Source organism: Poromitra crassiceps (assembly GCF_964638095.1).
Source record: "Poromitra crassiceps genome assembly, chromosome: 4".
NCBI classification, from domain to species: domain Eukaryota; kingdom Metazoa; phylum Chordata; class Actinopteri; order Beryciformes; family Melamphaidae; genus Poromitra; species Poromitra crassiceps.
In genome coordinates, this window is record NC_139626.1 from 70,106,923 (window position 1) to 70,133,153 (window position 26,231).

The 26,231-nt window shown below is 43.4% G+C and overlaps 2 protein-coding genes across 2 annotated transcripts in view; both read left to right on the plus strand.

Moving 5' to 3' along the window:
- The first annotated feature begins 618 nt into the window (after nt 1-618).
- On the plus strand, nt 619-11,520 carry gemin6 (gem (nuclear organelle) associated protein 6). Its single transcript, XM_083635481.1, has 3 exons — nt 619-962; nt 8,024-8,255; nt 9,639-11,520. The coding sequence occupies exons 1-3, from the start codon at nt 823-825 to the stop codon at nt 9,816-9,818; spliced, it is 552 nt and encodes a 183-aa protein (XP_083491607.1). The 5' UTR covers nt 619-822; the 3' UTR covers nt 9,819-11,520.
- A 4,206-nt stretch (nt 11,521-15,726) lies between these two features.
- The window catches only part of rcor3 (REST corepressor 3), a 43,750-nt gene continuing 33,245 nt past the window's right edge, over nt 15,727-26,231 (plus strand). Inside the window, exons 1-6 of the mRNA XM_083635186.1 lie at nt 15,727-15,937; nt 16,045-16,101; nt 17,386-17,463; nt 18,266-18,318; nt 19,044-19,205; nt 20,188-20,324. Of these exons, the coding sequence (XP_083491312.1) occupies nt 15,805-15,937; nt 16,045-16,101; nt 17,386-17,463; nt 18,266-18,318; nt 19,044-19,205; nt 20,188-20,324 (620 nt within the window). The 5' untranslated portion in view covers nt 15,727-15,804. The remainder of the gene's footprint in view (nt 15,938-16,044; nt 16,102-17,385; nt 17,464-18,265; nt 18,319-19,043; nt 19,206-20,187; nt 20,325-26,231) is intronic.

Consider the following 26,231-nt stretch of genomic DNA (forward strand, 5'->3'; position numbering starts at 1 on the left):
GGTCAGCTGCGGTAGCGCGGGCCCCTATAATCAGCCTCTCTAAACAGTAACTCAATGGGAGAACACTCTAAATTTCGTGGATTCACATCTTTTCTGGGCGTACTGCAAATCTTGATTGAAGTGGTGTAGTGCAGGGATGTAAAACAACAACCATATTGTGGAAACTAAGCAAATTTTTTCGTTTTCTTTGTTTAGTTTTTTCAAGATAAATAGCTAATGCGGCTGTCGTCCACTCCGTCAGAAGTGTGTTGCCGTGGTTTTAACCTCGGGTCCTTTGCATTTACTATTTATCTTGAAAAAACTAAAAGAAAAAAACGAAAAATTTTGCTTAGTTTCCACAATATGGTTGTTGTTTTACATCCCTGCACTACACCACTTCAATCAAGATTTCCAGAAAAGATGTTAATTTCACGAAATTTAGAGTGTTCTCCCGTTGAGTTACTGTTTAGAGAGGCTGATTATAGGGGCCCGCGCTACCGCAGCTGACCACTGCGAGGCGCATTCTGTTTCCAAAAATGGCCGGAGTGTCCTCTCTTTCCTTCCATGCTCTTTGGTAGCGCTGTAACTGCAAACGGCTTCAAATCTCACGAAGGAGAAGAAGAGGCACCAGGAAGCAAAGAAGGAGAAGGAGAAGAAGAAGAAGAAGAAGGAGAAGAAGAAGAAGAAGAAGAAGAAGAAGAAGAAGAAGAAGCAGCAACAGGAATTGTCATCACGTGATTTCCGCTGGATCGAGACTAATAATGCACGCCTAAAAGAGGAGAGAGATCAGAGTGAGAGGAGGGTTTTGACAGTGTTGTGTCAGTGAAGTGAGCCGAGCTGGTGATGTCGCAGAGCTCTGCAGACTGGCCTCTGTTAGGTCCGCTGGCCTGGATCCACTACGTCAATAAGAAGGTGGAGGTGAAGGCGCGAGAGGAGCAGCTGCATCGCGGCTGGCTGCTCACCGTGGACCCGGTGTCCGCCAGGTAAACTGACTCCATCATAGGCCTACTGTAAACATAGGCTAGTGGCTACTGTCCTCTAGTAAGAGAGTGGCGTCAGCGGAGGACCAAAATGCGAGACTCATTAGCCAATGAACAGCCAGGAATGGGTCTCGCGCTACTTTTGCATGCTAAAATAAAGCTGATAATGTACAATTTGATTCAAGGGGGAAAAAACCCTTTCAGAGTACAACACAAACTGTCTATTTTGCTGCAACTGGACAGTGCTGCTTATTTTACTCAAGTTCCACGTTCTACTTCCTGGAAAAAAACTGGTCCATTGGACTGATTTGGAGAACTCTTCTATTATACGGCTCTGGTGGCTACTACAGTCAGTCAACAGTGGTTGGTTGTGGTTCCCACACGTTTTCACCTCGAGGAGCCCTAAACGTACACACATTATTAGACCCTCATCTGAGATTGTGTCCCTGGGTAAAGTAAGGGGGCCAGATTTCTGAAAGTAAAATCGGGGACATTTCCAGTTCTGCAGTGACAGTCAATATCTCGTTAAAATATCCAATCTAGGACAATGCTGCTTTTATGTATTTTGATCATGATACTGTAATAAAATGGTGCAGGCCAACTGATATCTCTCCAAAATACCGCATTTTAGACACTGAGACCTTGACGCGCACCATGGGGGAAAAAATCATGCTGTGATCTGATATCAAAAACTTCTGACATTTGGAGATTGCAGATTGCACTAAATGAATAACATCTGTAGCATGACATGGTTGGGACCAATGGATGCCTTAGGTCTTCTACTTTCATATGATATATATCTTCACTATAGCTTTAAAAATGAACCTGCTAGCCTCTGAACAACAGTCATGTCGGCCAGCCTGGGGCAGGTCACCAAAATCTGGGATGTCTGGTCACCTTCCAGCGTCCCCATCTGATAAAGACTTTTGCTTTTAGATGTTTCATTTAGGGCTGCTCGATTATGGCAAAAATCATAATCACGATTATTTTGATTGATATTGAGATCACGATTATTTAACACGATTACTCATTGACATTGAGAACATCATGAATTTATTGAACATTGACACTGGCTTTTCTTTTTAACATTGGATGTCTTTGGATTTTAGATATAATTGAAAATAAACAAATACTATTAATCTACATTCAATATGTTGGTAAACATCTGAACTAGTAGTCCTTAAACCTCACACTAGCCAAAATAGTGTAGCAGAAAATGACGTGTACACAGTAGGCCTATCTGTGATCAATCAGTGAAAACGGTATTTATTTACCGTTGTTTAATTAAGTGGAATGAATACAGTCGGGACTCGGGACATGTTACCGACAGCAAATTAGTGTTCCTATTTCATCAAAACTAACCAAATGAGAACGCTATTGAGTAACGTTCGTTTAAATTACATTAAATTACTCATTTGGCAGATGCTTTTATCCAAAGTGACTTACGTTTAGGTTCATAATAGGCTATTGTTAATGTTTATCTGTGAGCTCGTTAGCTGTTGAATATGCGTTCGCATTGTAAAGAGTGTCCTGAATCGATGACTGTGTTGCGGTGGCAGGAGTAACTAGATGGGGCTTTGTCTTTTTGTTCATTTCTTGGTCATAGACCACTTTGTGAGTGGATTTCAAGTGATTAAACAAAGAGGGAGAGGTCGTGTTGCGGAGTGCTGCCACGACCCCGCATATCTAGTGTTTGTTCCAAGTCTGTGGCTGTGATCGACCAGCGGCTCTCTTTCTGTGACTTCTGTCATCTTATTCTTGTGCTACCAAGGAAATAAGCAGGGAGGAGAAACGTGCAGTGGCTCTTCACATGACAGGCATTCACAACTCGAGCTGAAACGAAACGGTGTGCTTTGGGCTTTGGGGGAGGGGCCGAGCAAAGGAAGGGGTGCGCTTGATTTACAACACAAGACAGAACGAGAGTGACAAGAGCCGCAAAATCGTTTGATGTCGATTATCTTGTTTTCATAATCGTGGACAGGCCAAATCGTAATCATGATTAAAATTCGATTAATCGCCCAGCCCTAGTTTCATTACAGAAAGTGTATGAAACCCTGGGTTATTGGTCACAGAATACAAAATGTCCTTTTATGGATTTAAAATGCATGTAGGCCTTCCTCAGTGACAACACTGAGGAAGGCCTTCCTCAGTGACAACACTGAGGAAGGCCTGCATGCCGAAACGTTTGTTGTTGCTGTGCTGCTACCCTACCTAGACTAAGGTATAACACGTTCACTGCCAATGACGAGTTGAGTCGTCAAAAAAAATCCAACGGTTGACTGCCAATGACGAGTTGAGTCGTCAAAAAAAAAAAAAAAAAATTTTGACGGTGGGACGTGGATCAACGCCCCCCACGTCCCCTATAAAATTATTGGAGCCACCGACCGTGTACAACCCATTCCACCGACCCACTAAGTGGCGACAGTGCCCTCCAAAGCAGAGCCAAAACTGCAGGGGAACGCGCGATGAAACCATTCTCATACTGTAGAATGGATTGGCGAAAACGCTTTCGCTTTCGCGCTGATTGCTGGCGGTGAGGGATTGCAAATTTGCATAATAGATTACGGGTGGAACACACTTTGAAACACGCAGCATAAATAAGACCAGAATCGCAAAAGCTTCATCAAAGCTCTCAACCGAAACCGCAAGAAACGAGCGAGCCCATCCAGACTTCCTCAAAGAGCGGCCGCCAGCAGACAGGAGCAGCAGCAAAGCAGTGAGACTGGTGACGCGAGGTTACAGCAGCAGCAGAAACGAGCTTGTGACATGCCCGCTGCAGCCAAGAAGACACACACGGAGGGAGGAGTTTGAAGGAGAGGGGTGTTTCCTGCTGTTATGGAGGAAATTAGGTACTGTTCAAAACTATTGTTTAGATGTCTGACGTCTTACTGATGCCAAAAATGAATGGTTAAAGTGACTGTTCTATCGAATTTCACAAAAAGCCATTTATCTCAGAATAAATTTTCAGACGCTGAAACCATGCTCTATTCAACTGCTAATGCTTACATAACTACTAACTCTACAAACTAACTCTTTTAGACAGAGAAAGGCAAGCACACATTCTATTAGTTCTTTTGAGATATTGTGTGTTCACAAAATCCTAACAGAAAATAATCCTCAGCTCTTGAAAGATGAGCCAGAATCCTCAAAAAAAAACCTTGGCAGAAGCTAACCACAGTATTGAAAAACGGCTGGCAGTGAATGTGTTAAGTGTGCTCGCTGTTCACTTTTTCCATTTTTCTATTGGTCACGGAACCCATGGGCCATGACCAAAATAATCATACACTCTAGCATTTAGAGGCCATTTACACCTGGCGTTAACATGCGTTTTGGGTGATTAGATTGCAATCCGATTGGAATCTGATCACCCAAAACGGGTGTCCTCTCAACCTGCATACAGTTGCTCTATGCGGATTGAGAGGACACATTGCATTTACACTTGTGTTCAATGTGGTCCCTGACCACCTTGGGAGGTGGTTTGGCCGATCAGATCGCAATCCGTCCTCAATGTGTCTTGGGGGTGTTTACACCTGTACTTAGTTTCAAGTTGTCACGCAGTATCCGATTGCAATCTGATCACAGAAATGCATGTTAAAGTGCCATGTGTAAATGGCCTCTTAGGTCGCTTTCACATATAAGCTGGTGGACTTGGTGCGATTCGGGGGGTGAAGTTGCAACATTGTTGCGATTTTCATTTGGTCCAGTTCACTTTCTGAACAATGTCACATCGTCGAAACAGTCACTCGTCTATTGGACAGAATAGAGAAGGGAAATCTCTCCTCTTCAGCAGGCTTCTTGCCTGGCTGAGGCTGAGGGCTGACTGATTACTGACTGAATAACACAAGTGAATCTGCAAAACACAAACCATGGAGCAACACCTGCGATATTGGGATTTCTGGTTTTACTTTGGTTAGGGTTGTGCGATATACCCGAAATACCCATCGTGATTGTTTCACAGTCAAACATCGTGATTGACGACGGCATCGTCATTTATGCCATCCGCCGCTGCAATGCACGTTAAAAGCAGGACAGCTGAGCTCTTCATGAGACCGATAGGCAGGCTACTAGCTACTGCACAGAGCCAGGCCACTCAAGCAGTAGCAGCAGCTACTGCTGTAACAGCTAGCAGTAGCTGCTGCTGCTGCTGCTGCTGCTGTATTTCTCTCTCAACTCTCTCCAGTCTCCTCAACTCTCTCTCATTAGGTTCAAAAGCCCACGCAAATCTAACGTTATATCCACCAGTAATTCTGTCAGTTTTCTGCCAGCTAGTTAAATTCAACACACACACACACACCCATTGTTGGTCAGGATCTGTAACGTTAACGTTAGCCTATTTGTTTTGCGTCGTTCAATATTGCTAGTGCTGTATCAACTTCAACTTTCACTTTGGAAACAGGCAAGTTAAATTCACAGTTGAATCCAAAGGTAGAAGGGAGATACGCACATCCCAGCCTAGTAGGGCAGGTGCAGAACTTACAGTGATAAATGCAAAGAAAATTGTAAAAAGTTTGCACACTGCAAAGGGCTCCAATTAGTTTTTTATTGCAACACCGTGTGGTAACGTTTCGGGCAGCACCCTGCCCTTCTTCAGACGAAGAAGGTCTGAGGGAGGCCTGGCTCACCCCAACATAAAGGGCGTTACAGTAATCGAGTCTGCTTGAGATAAAAGCATGTATACGTTTTTCAAGGTCATAAAAGGTTAAAAAAGGCTTGACCTTAGATAAAAGCCTCAGCTAATATAAATAGATGATTAGATATTGCATGCACTGGCCTATCTGCAAATGAAACGGTTTACTGCATATTCAAACCAGTGTATCATATTAGAAAGACACAACTAATTATCTTCTTAATTAAAATTGGAAAAGTGGGTGGCAGTGTGTGTGTGGCGGCAGGGTGGGTCATGATTGTGATGTCATCAGTGATGTCACTCGAGCAACTGATTGCTAAACTATGATGTCACTCAGGCAGTTGTGATGTCATCAGTGATGTCACTCGAGCAACTCTGATGTAGTATGAGCCGATGGCGCACATTTGCATGATGGCACCAAGGTGGGTGGGCGGTGTCTGTCTGTCAGTCATGATTTTGGGACCCCGTGGAGCCGGCGATTTCCATAACTGCAGCCATGGCACATCATCTCCAGGGATACTGGTATGATGTCAGATAGCTAGGGCTAACATGGTCATAGTTCCAAAACTTGAGGTTAAAATGTAGAAATGCTGCCTGTAAATCAAAAGCCCTCACAGAAGGGAGAAATTAGCTGTGCTGAAAAACAGCTAAAACTGAAATGAAAGAACTGTAATGTGTTAGAGGGTACACAAAGGAGAATACTGTCACAGGGCACAGGACTAATGGCTCATTTCCACCGCAGGTAGTAGCGCGATCCCGCTCCGCTCGACTCGATAAATTGTCTCATCCCACCGGTTTAAACTGTCCCAGCCCGGGTTGTATTGGGGTCGAGTCGTGCTACTTTTCGTACCTGCTTCGTCGAGGTTCTATTCTGTGAACCCGGGTTCATACGGTGACGTGAAAACATTGTAGACGACTGATTGGTCAGGCAGAATCGTGTTTACTCTGTCTACTGACTGTCAATGCGCTGTATACCAGTTTAGTGGGCTTACCTTCTCTTCTGTTGTGTTATTTCCATCAGTCTTTGTGTTGCTGCCTTCGCCTCTGGTGAAATAAAGTCGTGGCAGTGGTTTCAATTGTTTTCAGAGTGAAAAAAGTCTGCTGCTCAGCAAGCTCCTGTAGTTAGTTGAGCTGCAGCGCTCCACTAGGCCGCAGCGGGTGTTTGGTGAAGCCGCGGTCTTGCCTGGTGAGAGGCCGCGGGGTACAGGGCAGGCTTCACTCTGTTGCGCCTCTTCCGTCCGCGCGCATGCCTGAGTTTGACTAACTACAAAGTGATATCCATTCTCCTGGCCGATTGTCACATTCGCCCATGTACACTGTAGGTCATTTAGAGGCACCAGTATTTCATAAACAGTTTAAAAGTTCTGTGGATGGATTTAATTGTAACGTTATGTTATAGCCTACTTCGGCTATAAGCGAAGGACAGATATGCGGGGGCGGGGGTGGGTGGGGACAGATGATCCGCGGTGGAAGCAAAACGTCCATCGAGCCGAAACGACTAGAGCCGAGTGGGGACGAGCTGTGCAGGGCTGTTAAATGTGGTGGAATTGAGCCATAAGAGATGATTTACCATCTAAGGAAACCAGAAAATTTCACATTTGAGAAGCTGGAATCAGAGAATTAGGACATGGCTCAAAATGATGAATAGATGATCAAAATAGGCAATGAATGTCATATTTGGCAATGAATTGATGGATTGACTAATTGTTGCAACTCTTTATCAGTTTTTATAAAATTTATTTTTATGTATTTTCAAAATACAAAATACGTATTTGTATCTCAAATACATTTTTCAGACCAGTATTTTGTATTTGTATTGTGATACAAGTATTTGTATCAAAATACTTTATGATGTATTATCGCCCATCTCTGTTAGCATTGTAGCTACCTGCTGAACATGCTGAATGCTGAATATCACACAGAGCGAAACACAGATGACACAAACACATTAAACGTTAACATTACATAATTAAGACATCAAATTGTGTTAAAACGTCAACAAACGTGTTTATAATAATTCTGTGATTTCCATTAACGATACAAGTCGCCATTTTGATGTGGCCGTGACGTCAAACTTGGACAAAGCGGAGCTCTGGATGATACCAGAATTTGCAAGCTGTAATTCCGGCCTGAACCAATTTCTTCCTGCGGTCCGAGTTGTCTTGAACGGGGTATTATTACATAATAAGGTCCGTGAACCAATCAGGCTGAAGTGCCTCTACCCTGCAAATTAAAAAAAATGCATCAGAAAGAATGTAAGTAGTGCAGCACTGTGGGGGGAGGGGAGCAAGCAAACACGCCTCCACAGTTTTTCATGATTTTGAAACCTCAAATTGGGCTGGGTGGTTGATGAATGCATTTTTCTGTGGTGTGACAAACTCAAAACATTTATTTTTGGTTGAAATCCTTGCTAACTTGTCTCCCTGTCTCTGGGCAGCTTGGTGCTGGTGAGTTTCGGCGAGGCGGGCGGAGCCTCTGTTGCCGTGGTGATGGGTCACGCCGTGCAGGCGGTGGAGGTGCTGCAAGAGGCGGACCGGCCCACCACAGAGCGGCTCCAGGCCGTGCTGCAGCCAGCCCAAAGCCCGGCCCGGATTCCCCCGGAGGAGGCTGCCCGCCGCAAGGAGAGCACGCGCCGCTGGTTGGAGAGGAACCGCGTGCCCGTGGAGCAGGTAGGGCTGGTAATCACCAAAGTCCCCCCCCCATACCATTACCATATTATCACGATACTTAAAGGAACACAGTGACATCACTGGTCCACACTAACTCAAATTAATAACTCATTAACTCAAATCAACTCTCAATAACTGTCAAACTAGATGAATGACTTCAAAACCGTTTACAGTTTGAGAGTTGATTTGAGTTAATGAGTTATTAATTTGATTTAGTGTGGACCAGTGATGTCACTGGTCCACACTTTAACACTCAATAACTGTCAAATTAAATGACAGACTTCAAAACCGTTTACAGTTTTCTGATATACTACTGATGTTCTAATGATACAAAGCTGGTTGAAAATGGGCAGAGTGTTCCTTTAAGTCACAATATTGCGATAAATTAAAAAAATGTCAACTGCAAATGATGTGCCAAAAGGAAACAACTTTCTCAGCATCTATTTTATCAAGTTTCCAGTCTGTTCATTTCACTTCAATCACTTTTATTGCAGCAAAGCAGACAGACTAGACTGACCAACACTTTCATAAAAACCTGTCATAAATGTTACATGCACCTGACAAGTTATATCATCAAATATCACCATACTTGGGCATTCGTGCGATACGATATATTGCTACACAATATTGCACCCCCCAAGAGATGGGAAGTAAGTAACTAAGTACAAATACTTTGTTGCTGTACTAGGATTTTCAGTTATCTGTACTTTACTGAGTATTTATTTTTCTGACATCATTTTTACTTTTACTCCCTACATTTTAACGCAACACCATCAGTACTTTCGACTCCGTGCTTTTTCAAAACATTCTAGCTACTTTAGTTTTAATGTACGAAAGACAAAAACCCTGTAAGGATGTGTGTCTATCTCCTCTCGTGCTCTCCCAGCTTTCACACATTGTGTCAGAGATGGACTTGGACTTGAGTCACACACAGACACACAGTGACTTCAAGATTCAATAGTTTATTGCCATACAGAACAGAACAAACACAGAACAAACCATGATAAATAATGACAATCATTAATCAATATTTTTGTTATAGTTACCTTTTGTCCAGCCCCTGTACGTTTTTTGGATGTGCGCATAATTGTCTTTTCAAAATGACAATTGCACATCCTGTCATCCACAGAGCAATATAACTACATTTCTGTAAAAGTGCAAGTCCGGCTGGTTATTCCGAATGAGTAGAGTAGTTCATGCCTGTCATACTTGAACAGGCAGAAAGAGTTGTCCACTAGACACAAAAAGACGAGACAAACACAAGCACAGAGCAACACCGTGTCGCTGTAGGACGGCGCCATCTTTTTTTTTCTTTCTTTTTTTTTTCACCAGCGTAAAAATAATGTGTGTACTTTTTTCCATCTCTGCCCACCCCACCCCTAGGAGCAGGAGGGCGCGGCGCTGAGCGTGGCCGGGGGGGTGCTGACGGTGGAGCCCCCGTACGGAGCGGAGGACTGCCGCAGCTCCAACCAGATCATCCTGGCACGGGTCCAGAAGCTCCTGGAGGAAAACCCGGAGCGCCACGGACCGGGAGACGCCTGGCAGACCGGACACTTTCTTTAGGACTGCAGCTGAAGGCTGGTCACCATGGAGACCAGACCAGCAGCTGATGACCAAAACGGACCAGAAAATAACGCGCAAAAAAAGACATAAAACCTGGAAAAAGATACCTGCGCCAACCTTTCTACAAAGTTTCATGTTGTTACATGAATCCATTTGGAAGTTAAGTGCCTTTTTTGTGATTGGCCACGCCCATTGCCGCGCCCGCTTTTGGCCAGTAGGCGTGGCCAGTTACTCACTTCTAAGTTGGCCCATGACCTGCTTTTCTACAAGTTTTGTGCAAATCTGTTCATACGTTTTTGAGATATCCTGCTGACGAACCGACAAACGAGGTGGAAGCATGACTTCCTGATCAGCTCTGGTTGGTGGAGGTGAATTACCCCGAAAACGACCAACACTGAAGGGGGGGGGGGGGGGGGGTTTGACAGACTGAAAACTTTCTTGAGGACTCCACATGAAGGCTGATTACCATTAGGGGTGGGAATCACCAGATGGTTCACGATACGATATTATCACGATATTTAAGTGACGATGCGATAGTATTGCGGTATGCTAGTATTGTGATATTGCGATTTATTACCTTTTTTCCATTGCAAATGATGTCCCCAAAGGAAAAAACTTTGTCAACACATGTTTTATCTAATGAGATAAATTGTCCAGTCTGTTCATCTCTTGAATCATTTTTATTGCAGCAAAATTGGGTTGTCAAGCGGACACCGACCATAAATGTTGCGTGCGCTTGAGAATTCATATAATAAAATATCGTGATATTTGGCATTCCTGCGATACGATATATTGCGATACTATGCTGTATCTATTTTCCCTCCCAGACTAGTTACCATGGAGACCAGACCGGATTCAGTATCTCCCAGTATGAGACTGGACAGTTGCTTTGTTCCTGTGGATTATAAAATTCACCAGTTTGTATTTGGAAACCGCTCACATGTGAAAGTGTCTCTGATTGGAGGAACAGGGAGCAGAAAAACTGTCCTGCTCTGACCATTAACAACAGTGCAGCAGCAGGATGACTGACAGCTAGTTCCTGTAGCTTTTGCGTTATGGACCCCACTTTCTTGACAAGACCCGCCCTACTCTGCCTCTGATTGGCTTGCCCTGATATTCTTACCCTAACCCGAACCATTCTCGCTCCTCATAGAAACGCTGCGTGAAATAGGCCACGCCCATCACGGGGAAAAGCGCTCCATTCACTTCCACACACCAGCATCATTTTCCTTGAATTAAACATAGCTAAAAGCTGTTGTGTGGTGGGGCTGCGCAGACAACAAATGTAAAAAAAAAAAAAAAAAATTTTTTTTTTTTGTACTGTTGAGCAAAACAAGTAAGCCATTGAGAATTGGCGAGAAGAAAAATGTGGATCTATCTGTCAAGGAAGTAAGTTGGAGTGTTCATCTTCCGTATATACGATCTTTGTGTGCAACACACGACCATGCACGCGACATAGGAGAACGCTAGGATTGGCCGGGGGGGGGTTGTTTTCCCCCGTTTTGGGCATGGTTTCTGAATGATGACAAGCTCCGCAGTGTCTCTGTGCCTAAACCTTGTAGTGCTTGCCTGCTCTGTGGGGTGGGGGCGGGTCTTGCTGGGAGAAGTAGTGGGATCCATAATAAGACGTAGCTTTAGGGTCCTGACGGAGTTGAGATGTTTTCAGATGTTAGCGTGGTTTGAAGTTTCTGAGCCATTTGTTTTTCTGCAGCACTTTGTCTAATAAACAGCAGTGAGTGAAGCTGGTCCTGCTCCTTGCTTCTGACATTTCAAAGGAGACCTGAAGCATGAAGAGACCTGAACTATGCTTACAGGCCTGAAGCTGCCTGCTCTTCTCTCACCGCCAGGGAGAGTGGAGACTAGAGCAGCTGTGTTGCTAGGCAACATTGTTGATTGTTTGCTTCATGTTTATGGAGATATTATGTTGATACTTTTTGTGGTTTTTATGCTTGATCAGTTCGAGATAAATAAAGATCAAATCAAAATCTAATAGAGAGCCAAAGTGGAACGTCACTTCCTGCTTCAGCACTGTACCAGAGATTTTTATCCGCCATTTATTTTCCCATAGACATTTCGTAAAACGCTTCTAAAAATAGTTTTACTTCGTCAAGCCAAACTGTTCAGCGATATTTAGAATCGGGAGAGACCATAGAACATTTCACCCAGACCAAAACTTTAAAAAACTACACCGAGAAAATATTTTCTTTAAATCTGCATTTTTTTTTAAACATTTTGGTCTGAGTGAAATGTTATGTGGTCCTGTTTCTAAATATATCTGAACCGTTTGGTTTAAACAAGTAAAACTATTTTATAAGCATTTTACAAAATGTCTATGGGAAAATAAATGGCGGATGAAAATTAAGTAAGTAAGTAGGGGGTCACTTTGCCTCTATTGGTCGTGCTCATGAAAGGTCAGCTGTGGTGCTGGCTAATTTGGCACCCCTCCCCATAACAAAACAAATGGCACAGTGGTAGCAGAACGGTTTTTACCACAGATCATGTGGAGTGGAGGGGGGGGGGTCCTTTATGGTTGAGGAGCTTTTCGTGATTCATTTTGGGTATGTTACTTTATACCCCCCCCCCCCCTTTTTTTTCCTAGGCCAGTGCTTAACAGGCATTACTTTGAGCTGCATTCTGTGTGTGAAAAGTGCTATAACTAAAGTTAATTCATGCGACACGTGAGAATGTTTACTGTGGAAGTTTTATATTGTCTAGAATATCAGCAAACTGATTCCTAAGAAGCTGCAGCAGCTGAACGCTGTGAACTGTGACCGACTCAAATCATTTCCCCAGTCTGATCTCCAAACACAATGCCTTACATTTCACTTCATTTTGAAGTTCCCTGGCAATAATGTAAATTAAAGACAGACTGTCGACAGTAGGCTAGCCTGATGCTTAACAAAATGAACACTGAGAACAAAGAACAGATTAAAAACCTGTTACCAATAAAGAGATCTGTAACAGTAAGAAAGTTCACAAACATAACAAAGGCTATCTTTAGTGTCAGTCGGAACTACATAAAAGCGAGGAAACTAGATGAAAAAACTAAACACTGACCCGAAAGTCTCCAAACCAACTGAGCCGCAAGTAAAGCTCTTCTGCCATCTAGTGGAGAAAATGCTACTCCTTGCCTGTTTCCTCAGTCCACTGAACACGGTCTCACTGTTCACTTACGATTTTGAATTAAATGTTTGTCTTCAAAACTGGAATTCTAATAATGGCTCAGGAGCAGCCTAATAACGTTATGATTTACACTGAGGTCATTTGTTTCTGCCCAAAGCAACATTAAGATAATTTTATGTATTTATGATCAAGTAGCCTATAAGTGAAGGATCTGGGGAAAGCAGATGAATGACATCCATTAATATCATGAAAACATTGAAAAATGACCCGGGTTCAGACTTAATAACATCGATCTAACCATGTGACTTCCAAGATAGTCTGGCAAGCAAGACTATGGAACATGAAAACATCTCCATAGTTAAAGTATAAAGCAGGACTTGACACTTAAAGTAGAACCAGTAACTTCAGACAAGACTCTATTCTGAGCAGAGAGAGGAGAACAGTCGTTGGCAGGGTGAGTGTTATTACATTATTATTTTACAGTAGAAGTCTCTGAGTTAGTTGTCTACTGACCATCTAACGTTACTTCATTCAACTGGAAGAAGACTGTTTTTCCAAAGAATAAGATAATTATCTAATTTTGAGATGATGATCTGATCAAAGAGAAGGCCAGCATGACAGTTAAAAAAATGATTTTAATGATATATATATACTGTATATTGTATGCATATATATATATATATATGCTGTATATATATATATACTGTATATATTATGCATATATATATCAGTTTCTTTCTCGCTCTGTCTCACACTCACGACGGGTAGAAAACACTACATTTTGCAGTTAGTTATTCACAATGGCTAAGACATTTCTGGGGGTGAAGAGTGGGAGAGCATGCGTGTGATTGGGAGGAAGGGGAATGGGTAGATGTATCGTGGGTAGATGTATGGGGGGGGGGGGTGAATGGGGAGCAACACATTTTAAATGTTCTGTGGTGTTTTATGGCAGTTGGCATCCTTTATGTTGCATTACCGCCTCCGTCTTGATTTATCCAGCCACTGTTTCCCTACATTCTCCTCATCACTTCCCCAAATTATTTTAAAAGTTGATATGCAGAATCTCAGTAAAGGATGGGTGGGCGGTGTCTGTCTATCAGTCACAATTTGTGTCACAAAAGTGACGGAAGTAATGCCACTTGAGCAGTTATGATGTCATCAGTGAGGTCACTTGAGCAATTGTGATCTCATCAGTGATGTAGGGTAAAAGTTGGCACGGCACACAGTGTGATGTCACTCAGATAGCTAAGTGGGTGTGCCTCATTAATATCAGTGATGTCACTCAAGCAATTGCAATGTCATTAATTTAGTGATGTCACGTGAGCAATTGTGATGTCATTAATTTAGTGATGTCACGTGAGCAATTGTGACATCATCAGTGATGTACGACAAAAGTTGGCGTGGTGCACAATTGCTCAACTGTGATGTCAATCAGACGTGATGGTTCAGTGGGTGGGCCTCAAGAGTTCCACCATAGGAATCTTGCACGTGCAAGATTTCTAGTTATTAATAATAATAATACTATTACTACTATATTACTATTATTAATAACAATATAATAACAACAACAACCACAACAATAATAATAATAAATAGCCTACTCAGAATAACTGTAAATAGATCAAATTCAGAGTTGGTGCACAATCTGCACATAGATAGGTAGGCTACTACTACTCACACAACGCCAGTCTAAACAGATGTGTCTTTAGCTGCCTTGCATTTATAGATTGAACAATAATCCCAGGTTATTACAAAGAATGTAGGCTACTACTGTCCCATATGCACATGCTATTTAAATAGTCACAGTGGGGTCTGTGCCGTCTAATTTGTGCCAGTTTAGGGGTCATTGACATGAAAAAGCTTGAGAGCCAAGATAAGTGGTGTTTCATATCACATGCACTTTCTTGTTTTCAGCAGTTTTCAGATAGGCTATATTTCTTATTTTATAGGCTTATTATAGTTTAATTGTAACCTCGTTTAGGTTTGCCTTGACATTTATTGTAGTTTTTTTTACGTATTCTTTTATTTTTTGTTTCTGCAGGCGGAGGGATCTGCGGCCACAGGAGTCGCACTGTAGTCTCGCTTGCCATACTCTCCCTGTCGCCCCATGGTGCGTAAAAAGTCTTCCGCCGCACTAATTAGGCCCACGTCACGGCTTCATTTTGCGCAAAATCTCAAGCAAACAAAACACACACAAAAAAAAAACATAAAACACGGAAGAGACACGGGCCAGTGTTTTCCATCGCGTTAACAGCGTAACAGATCGCCAGAACCTGGCGAAAGGACACCCAGAGAGAGCAGGCAGTGTACAGCTAGACAAGGAACCTATAAAAAAAAAGGAAGAGACGTCACAGCGTTTGCATTTTGTCCCACTTTGAACCACCATATCTGTCATTTCACCTTTGATTGAAAAATGCTTCCACCAGATTAATTAATTAGCTAATAAAGCTCTATTTTGGACCAAACAGGGACTTGAGTTGAGCTATATGCAGCTGCGCTGGATATGAAGCCATGATGATCTGTTTGGAGACCAAATAATTAAACAAATGCGCACATTTGCATTAAAAAAAAACATCAGTCAACATCACCTAATGTGTTTTCTTTAATCTGGTGGAAGCATTTCTCAATGAAAGGTGAAACGACGCAGATATGATGGATTAAACAGTGGGACTTTCTTCAAAACACGCTGTGACGTGAGTGATGTCTCTTCCTTCTTAATAGATTCCTCGCAGCTAGCTACAGCAGCGACAGCGAGCTGCAGGCAGGCAGGCAGGCAGGCAGAGAAAGCAGCTGCTGACATTGTTTAGCGTGGAGCAGCAGCAGAGTAGGCAGACACCAGGCCGCCGTGGACACACCGCACAAGATGCCGGGCATGATGGACCGAGGCTCGGAGTACCTGGGGGGGAAAGGCCGCTCCAACGGCACCAAGAGCCCGTCCACCGCGGGCTCCAACCCGGGTCACTTCTCTGACGACAGCGGCAGCGACGACGACCACGGTAACGGTATAGCCTCGAACACTCTGTCCCACTCTGTAACGTTACATCACATCAACACATGATATGACACAGCTAACCTCTGCACAATAACCTGCGTGTGTTTTCAGATGTGGGCATGCGGGTCGGCTCCGACTATCAGGCCAATATCCCCGAGTTCGAGCCCGGTGAGAATGAGATGTACTGCTGACTGACTGACTGACTGACTGACTGGCTGACTGGTGGTAGCCTCGGTCACTGCCTGGCCTCCGGACCGTGGCTACTGCTGCCTGGCTGTCAGGACTCGGTATTTATTCACCGTGTTTACAGAAGCAAATTGCTGTGCTTGATTATAACGTTAACTAGCCTATTGAGTAAATACATAGGCGAAGAAGCAATTCCTGACATCAAACTGTCTGGGTAACGTTAGGTTTAGGGTTTGTGAACCGAGGCTATACCCACAACTTCTCAGTCACAAGTTATAACATGCAATGCATTTCAAATTACATAAAGGTTAATGGTTACATAAATACATTAATTACATAACTACATAAGGTTAATGGAGCTTCTTCATTTTTATTATCTCTGAATTTACTTTCCCTTTCCACTCAACACATGTTGTTTTATTTTTGCATGTCCAGACTGAGGCACTATTGCACTGGCCTGACTGTCAGGAGGACTCCCAATGTTGTGTTTATCCAGCCTGTTTACAGAAGCAAAGACATGCTTGTAACGAGTGTTTAAAATACATCAGTGGAGGAGAAGTCGTTAAGGTGGAGGGTTAGTGCAGGGGCTCTGAACCGAGGCTACCCACACGTTCTCAGTCACAAGATATAACATGCATCCATTTCAAATTGAGTTAGCGTATTTATTTTATTATCCCATATGAATTTAGCATATTTTTTTCATTTTCACTCAAACATATAATTATTATAATTATATAATTCAATTATACCCCCCCCCCCCCTTCTTCTTATTCTTCTTTTTTAATCAAGGACCCCACATTTAGCATACATTAGTACCATGCTGAAATTTTCTCTCTTGGACCCAAATCTGAGAAGAACTTTTATTGTTAAATATGATTTTTAATGCATTGTAGGTAGAGAGATAACAGATCAAAATAGTCATGCCTCTGCTTCTTCTGCAAACATGATCCATTCAGTTCAATGTGATGGACATTAATTTCTTGATTATTTAACATGATTTTGGTATACATGATATAGTATAATACTGATATGGAGGGAGAGAAAATCTTTATTATTAACGTGATATTGATTTCAACCATATCTCCCAGCCCTATTACTTGATATTAGAAACAATAATGACAGGATAATAACATCAGTAACATTATTAGTATTAGGCTATTAATAATACAATCATAGAATAATCATCATCTTCCTCAAAACTTTTCCAGCTCATAACAACTATAATTAGGAGAATAAGCAGGATAATGTTTATAATTCTGTGTTCAGGGTCGACTAAATACACAGAGAAAGACAGCGGGGGGATGCTGGTCTGGTCTCCGTATCACGCAATCGCTGATCCCAAACGTAAGTCTGTCTGTATGTGGTCCTCTGTCAGGTCCTCATATAAGTCTGTCTGTCTGTGGTCCTCTGTCAGGTCCTCATATCAGCCTGTCCGTTTGTCTGTGGTCCTCTGTCAGGTCCTCATATCAGTCTGTCTGTGTCTGTGGTCCTCTGTCATGTCCTCATATCAGCCTGTCTTTCTGTGTCTGTGGTCCTCTGTCAGGTCCTCATATCAGCCTGTCGGTCTGTGGTCCTCTGTCAGGTCCTTATATCAGCCTGTCGGTCTGTGGTCCTCTGTCAGGTCCTCATATCAGCCTGTCGGTCTGTGGTCCTCTGCCAGGTCCTCATATCAGCCTGTCTGTAAGGCTGGTCTGAGACAAGTACTGTAGCAGAGAAATGTACTTTCCCCACTGGACAAGTTAAAAGTCCAGTGTTTCCCACACAGACGTGACTTTGGTATATTAACCCAGGTATATTTGGACGCCCATTTGAGCATGTTGTTATTCTGCTTAGTGCTTTGTGAAACACGACGCCAAATATATCAGAAGAACTGAGCGAATTGTGAAAAGTCTATTTGAGAAGTTAATTTACATTTTAAATGACGGACGACAAGGCAAATAAAGTTGTTTCCTACTGTCGGAGAAAAACCTCGTTTGCAAACAAAATGAAAAAACTAAATGATTGTAAAATGACATAAGTGACTTTTGTGCCTGGACAAGTGAAAGGTAATTTCCTGTCTGAAGGACAAGTGCCTCAAACAGTGAATGTGGAGACCTCACCTGAGTCCTCATCAGACTGAAGCTAAATGTTTCTCTTTCCTCCTCAGTGGACGAATACATCGCCATCGCCAAGGAGAAGCACGGATATAACGTGGAGCAGGTACTGATCAGTGGGCAAGGCACGAGGTTTTCCCATGAGGACCAGGAAGTAACCCTGAAAGCTGTAATTCCCCGAATGGCCACTTGAGGCAGGGCTCAGAAGTAGATGTCTTCACGGGTCTACTCGGAACCGGGACCCGACCCGAGATCCGTATGGGGCCGGGTCCATATTTATTATGGTCAATTAGGGTCCGGGTCTGATTCTATCACCACGGGTCCCGGGTCTGTTTATCCTTATGTGTAATACCCGAGTGGATCTGAGGAGACCTGTGATCAGCACTGATCACCAGAGAAACGCATGAAAACACAAGCGTGCGCCGCACGTGAGACTTGTTGACAAACTGCAAGTAAATCCATAGAGAAAATAACTAGCAGAGTTCCCTCTGCAACGAAAATTACTTCCTCGTTTACCTGAGGCGCATGTGTGCGCATGCGAACATGTGCCCCTAAGGCAAACGAGGAAGTGATTTTCGTTGCAGAGGGCACCCTCTTGCTACTTCTTCACGCTATGGATTTACTTCGAAAATGACCGTTCCCCATAACTTTGGATTATTATTTCATCGCGTGTTGAGAACACGAGTCACAACATGTACATGTGAGTGTTTCTAGCGCTGTTGGAATGTGTCTTTTGGGCGACTGAACGGCGGTAGCGGCAGTAATGGAGACATATGGACAGTTTTCAACATTTTTATCATAACATGTGTGTGTGTGTGTGTGTGTGTGCAGGCGCTCGGCATGTTGTTCTGGCACAAACACAACATTGAGAAGTCTCTGGCCGACCTGCCGAACTTCACGCCGTTCCCGGACGAGTGGACGGTGGAGGACAAGGTGCTGTTTGAACAGGCCTTCAGCTTCCACGGCAAGAGCTTCCACCGCATCCAGCAGATGGTGAGCACCAAGTTTGTTTCAGCTTCACACGGTTCAGACATCCAGCAGATGGTGAGCACCAAGTTTATTTCAGCTTCACACGGTTCAGACAAGGTGCTTAGAGGGATAGTTGTGTGATGATTTTCTTCTTTTTAACACATTCACTGCCAGCCGTTTTTTTTTTACTGTAGGTAGCTTCTGCCAAGGTTTTTTTTTGAGGATTCTGTACAACATTGATGTTCTTTGAAAACGTACATTGATCATTTGCGCCAAAGATCGTATACTGATAAGAACCGAAGGCTTATACCTTGTTCCACTGCAACATCATGGCTGTAGCACTGTTGTAAAAATGCTAAGAGCCTCGCTCCTGCCTTCAATATACAATCTTTGTCTCCCTTCCAGGCGGTAGACCGGAAACAGTATGGCTGCCTCTACCTCCGCAAAATGTTCGTCCAGAACAGAAGCCACAATATTGTTATAAATATCAACAACAACCAGCCAACAGATCTCAAAGCTGCCGCGCTTTGGAAAGAGCGTGACTCAAACTGCTTGACAGTTATGTCAAACTGGTCATTCAGAGGCATTTTGTCACCACATAACTAACGTAGCTCACAGAGCTAACAGCTAGCTAATGCCAGAGGCTAACACCAGCTATCTAAATGTAACTCCATACTGTAATGTATTATCTGAATATCATACGTCAGTCGTTAGACAACCATAATATCTGATGTCATCACCAGATGCCATATTCATTTCAGAATTTTTGGGGAGCAACATTTTTTGTGGACCAACCAACAAAGTGACTTATAGAGCTGGATCATGACTGGTCACAGCTAAAAACAACTAGATACAAGTAAAGCAGTAAAGGATGATGGAAGATGTGAATTATGATTCTATGAATTCTATGAATTATGATTCATTATTATTTGAGCTTGCTGTATTTCAGGCTGCAGCAGAGAGGCTGAAAGCAGAGTGTAACAGGTTTCTTCTGTCTGGCTCTCAGTTACCGGACAAGTCCATCTCCAGCCTGGTGAAGTATTATTACTCCTGGAAGAAGACACGCTCCAGAACCAGCCTGATGGACCGCCAGGCCCGCAAGCTGGCCAGCAGGAGCACCCAGGACGACAGGTGGGCTCCGAGGTAGAGCCGCACCCATTACACCATTCATCCATTAGTCTATTAGTCCATCCACTGAAAATCAATCAGCAACTTCTTATGCCTCTTATACCTCTGCCGGCGATAACCAGGCAGCTGTTGTAGTGTTTCTGACTTGGATTGTGGTTGTTTTGATTCATCAAAACATTCAAAATACTTACTACTACAGTCAACCTAGGGACATCATCTAGCAGCGCCCTAGTTGGTGAAAAGCTAAAATGCCGTTCATCTTTCTAGCAAATCTAGGTAAATTTCAGACTTGAAAGCAGTGTCCTGTCTGTTCTGAGGTGAAATGCAAATTAACTAGAGTCATATGATCAAATCTTCCATGTCCTCTTTAAATGTGAATATTTTCTGGTTTCTTTAGTCTTCTATGACCGTAAACTGATCATTACATTGCATCATTTAGCAGATGCTTTTATCCAAAGTGACTTACAACAGCACATTTTGTCAACAGTAGTGCAACACAGTCTGCATCAGCTAAGACCTTTTAAAAGGAATAAGTAGCATTTTGTTAATAGTTGAAGATTATTTTCTTCTTCTTTTCTTTTTTTTGATTGTCTTTGGGTTGTGGACTGTTGGTCAGGACAAAAAAAGACATTTGAGGACGTCATCTTGGGCTTTGGGGAAAAAGTGAGCGACACTTTTCACCATTTTGTGACGTTTTATAAACCAAACGACTAATTGATCAGTGGAGAAAATAATCCACAGACTAATCGATAATGAAAATAATGATTAGCTGCAGTCCTATTCTGAGGGGAACAGCGGTTCCTCTGGGATTTCACACGTGTGGAGTGGAGATCCAGTCTTGAGCTCATCAGTCTGGATCTCATCGCTGTGGGATCAAAACCTTGGCTCATTTTATTTGGATGGTCTCTCCTTCAGAGAGTCTACAGAGTATTTTTGTAACATTTCAACAGTTCACATTTAACAATTCAACTGTTTTGTTTGTCTGTAGATGTTGAGCCAATCGTCTATTATGTGACAATTCACGAACACACCTACATATTACACTAGGTGACTATTATGTATGTACATGCAGCTCTGACATTGAACACAGGGGGGAGCAGAAGAGCATCTAGCTAAGCTCCAGGTGATGAGAATCCGGTGTGTGTAACGGGAAGCAAACAGAATAGGCCTTTTTCACAGCCTGCCATTTTGTGTCTAAAAGGCAGGGTAAACACAGGTGCAACCAAATAATTAATTAGAGCCCCAGCACTGGAGCACCTAGTTAGTTAGTTAGTTATACTTTATTTGTCCCCAGGGGGAAATTTGTCATGGGCAGGTACACCGTTGCTTCGTATAAAACAATTACACAATAATCAACAATCAATAATCAACAATCATCAATAATCTACAATAATAATAATACAATAACAATAATCTAAATACACCTAAATCGAGTGCAAGTTGGAAACCTGAATTAATGTTTGATTGCACCTGTGTTGCTGCCTGCCTTTTAGACACAAAATGGCTGCTGTGAAAAAGGCCCATATCGTCGCTGTCGTTCCAGGACCTCGAATCTCCAAAACAGCAACTTTTCAGGAAGTAAAAAAACCTGTTTGCTCTTAACTCATTGAGTGCCAGCCACTTTTGGAGAACGGACCCTCCCAGTGCCAGAGTTTCAGAGCGTTTTCAGTGATTTCTCGAGGCCCACAGAATATTGTGTGATATTACTATGTAAACACCGAACACGCACAAAGAACGAGCTGACTCTATTGTATCATCAGCAAAAAAAAAGTTTATTGATACCATTTTCCGTTCTTTAGTTATGAGCCGGAGAAGATAGGTTGTTTTGAGCAAAAACATGCGTTTCAAATTAGAAGCTGAGTTATTCCGCCTTTTGTGAAATTAAGCATTTCAAGCACATTCACTGACTCTGAAGATAATATTTTCTGATGTAGTGACGTGGTATAGTTGTGTGGTGCCCTGCGTGCCCCACCCCCCTCTCCCCCCCCTCAGCTGCAAACTCCTCCCCACACTAACACACAGCCTAACACGCACCCACTCTATTTTCGGAGTGCTCCGTTTTTGTGCGCCGGCTCCCAGCGCGACACGGAAAAGCCACACCGGACTACTGAGAATGGTTTGGCCCTTCGGTGTCGGGTGCTGCTTTTCTGGCGGCTAATCGTGTGGAGAAACTATGCAGACAGACAGACAGAGGCAGAGGGGCTCAGTTGTGGGCGCGGATTGACTGCTGTTCGCAGCAAACGTCAGCTCCAGACAGAGCAATCTATATGGCTCTGGCTGCAGCATGAGCGGTTTCTCTTTCATCACGGGGATTTTTCCTGCTGTTTTCCGGACCTTTCTCTAATCTGGAGAGCACTGTCGCCACCTAATGGGTCCGTAAAATAGGTTATACACCTTCAATAGCTACAATATTTGTACAGGAGATGCCTGAGGCTTTGATCCACGTCCCACCGTCAAAAAACGCAATTGACGAACATACTCGTCCTTGGCACTCTACGTTAGTATCTGAATTGACGAACATACTCGTCCTTGGCACTCAATGAGTTAAAATACTGAACCAAACGTCGTCAAAGTTGGCACATGTCTTAATTGTAGTTAGTTTCCTGCTGAATGTCTCATTACTTTATTAATATCTTACCTGGATAAGCTCAAATGATGTTGTTTATATTATCAGTCCGACTTGGAAGCACTTTCTCCCGGCCAGTCAAGCGGGAGAGAGTTGCATGCTCATGCACGAGCCCCAAGCTCCGGGCCGCGGGGTGCGCGCAGCAGCAGCAGCAGTGCTCCTCAGCCTCTCATGGCCGAGGCGGGGGCTTTGCCATGGGGATGAGAACAGTCTGACATAACGTAGCGTTAACGTTACTTTATTCTCGTCAGAAAACACTCCGATTTGCAGCCTAGGAATAACTGGAAAACATTTGATTGATCTATTCACGTCAGAGGAAGCCAGGATAAGTCAAAACGATATGAGAAATACACAGCACGTCCGCCGTGTGACTTTTCCGGGTTTATTGTCCTGCGTGGGGGGGTACAGATGGGGGTAGGGGACGAATTTCGAGGTTTGACTGACAGATTGAGGGCGAATGGCGTTACGAGATTTACTCACAAGCTCGTTTTAATGCTTTTCCATTGGTTGCATTTGTTAAAAACCACCCAGAGACGTGAAGGGTGACCAATGGCACTGATTTATGACAAAAAGTAAAAAGGTGAAAAAAGGGACATTCGAGGTCCTGGAACGACAGCGACAAGTGGAGCTGGGACTGGTTTCCACAGACAAGAGAAATAATTGAGAGGTGGGTCCGCTTACCGCAAGTTGTTGTTGATTAGCGGTTATCAGATCCCTCAGTCTGACAGTCTGGCTGTGAGTTGTATCTAGCATTAGATCGTTTAATTAATTGGCGCGGCAACGTTATGCGCAAGCGGGCATTGTGTATTTTTAGCAACTCGTTAACAAACGCTGATGTCATGATAGTTTGTTGAATGTAAATGCGATTCACTTTGTGCCATTAAGGCTATATTGATAGGCTAGTCAATGCTCAACTATTGTCTTCCACGCATGAAGTGGAGCTGTCTCATCCGTTTTGACAAGAATGACGTTCTGTTGCAGCAGTGAGCAATAAACTCTGATCTGCAAAGCTAGCGTTAGATGTTCAATTAATTAGTGTTAACGTTGTATGCAAGCGGGCAGTTATCGCCCATTATGTATTTTTAGCAACTCGTTAACAAACGCTGATGTCATGATAGTTTGTTGAATATAAATGGGATTCACTTTGTGCCATTATTGATAGGCTAGTCAATGCTCAACTATTGTCTTCCATGCATGAAGTGGAGCCATCTCATCAGTTTGGACAAGAATAGCGTTCTGTTGCATCAGTGAATATTAAACACTCATTTGCAACTCTCCGTTTTGCACTGAAAACTATTGCACTGATTTATTTGTTTTACATTTATTTCCTTTGTAGTACTCCAATATTTTTTTGTAGGGACAGCAATAAGTTTAGACAACTTAAAGTTATGTTAAATACAGTAGTTTTTTTTTCTGCTGTAAAACTTGAAAAAAACTAAAGATTTGTATCATAATTCTCAATGTGTAATGCAGTTTTATTTTTGTTAAAATGGATTTTTCTAAAAATTGGTATCGAAAAAGGTATCGTTCAGGAACCGGTATCGAAATCAAAGTATCGAAACGGTATCGATATCGAAAAACTTTGAACGATACCCAGCCCTAGCTATATTCCCAAACCTTGCCTTGTTTTTAGCTTGATGACAATGGCCCTCATCAGCCCAACAGGAAATAGTTTTCTCAACCATAAAAGTAACAAGTAACTAGGGCTGTCACTTTTTCCCAAAATAAAGTTCGAACGAACTTTAATTGCCCGCAAAATGTTCGAATATATTCGAAGTTTTTTGGTTAATTAAAAAAAATAAGAAAATTGCTGGCCAGGCCACCGGGCATCGGCCCGACGTGTTAGCTTGGACGCTCACAGTCACAACACTGCCTCACAAACTTGGCTGCATCCAACTCGAGACAACTTTTCAGACCCTGGAGACAATCTTTCTCAGAAGAGACTAGCGCTACAAATCTGGAGACTTTTTCTGACATGGGATTAACATTACTGGTAAATGGTAAATGGCCTGCATTTATATAGCGCTTTTATCCAAAGCGCTTTACAATCAGTAGGTACATTCACCCATTCAAACACCGATGGCGGCAGGTTACCACGCAGGGTGCTGGCACACCAACGGGAGCAATTTGGGGTTCAGTGTCTTGCCCAAGGACACTTCGACATGCAGACTGGAGGAGCCGGGAATCGAACCACCGACCTCTTTTATCCAAAGTGATTAGTGGACGACCCACTCTACCTCCTGAGCTACAGCCGCAGCAAGCAGCAGTTGGTTAATTTTGGTTAATTAAAAAAAAAATCGAACAGGTCAATTATACATTCGAACATGCCCTCCTCCCCCACATTCGAAGTTAAATTCGAATTTCGAATAAAAAGTGACAGCCCTACAAGTAACCCTTCCTGTAGGACATCGATTCTCATAAAAACTTGTGAAATAAGCACAAGCGCCTCGCTCGGTGCGCCTCATGCCTGGCAGCTTCATGCGTCACGCTTGGAAAATAGGACTGAATCCTGAAAGGTCATTTGAGCGCGGCCTGAGCGTGCCTAGAGCATGGCACGCGCGCAGCTGGTGTGTACGGCTTCGCCTGTTAACAAGGACGCCTAAAAGGGGGGGCACGGTGGCGCAGTGGTAAGCGCTGTCGCCTCACAGCTAGAAGGTCCTGGGTTCGATTCCCACCTGGAACGCTGTGAGCGCTGAAGGAGAGCGTGCCCGGGGTCGTCAAAAGGGCCTTTCTGTGTGGAGTTTGCATGTTCTCCCCGTACCTCCCGGGGGTTTCCTTCATATAGGAACCCCTCACCAAAACATGCAATATCCTGGTCGCTGAAGTGGTGCCTCCTCTGGTCGTTAGGAGCGCCTGTTCGGAGGGAGGGGAACTCGTTGGAATAGCGTGAACCTCCCACGTGCTATGTCCTACCGGTGAAGCTTCCCCTGTCAGGTGAAAAGAAGCGGCTGGCTAACTGACCATGTCTCGGAGGAAGCATGGAGCCAGTTTCAGCTCCCCCCACATCGGCAGAGTGTGGAGCAGCAACCAGGATACATAAATTAAAATTAGCACTAATGGGGGATAAAAATGGGATAAAAAATCTGGGGGGGGGCCTAAAAGAAACTTGTGGGTTCAGCGTAGGTTGAGCGTTGCTTCGGCCTGTGGTGTGAATGTGCCGTAATGGCTCAGTTTAGGAAACTAAAACAACTTGGTCCAGGTCAGTGAAAGGCTTTGGTTGGTTAAAAAAACTTTTGCTAAAATTCAAACTGAACTCACAACAGCCTCACTCACTCACTCACTCACTCACTCACTCA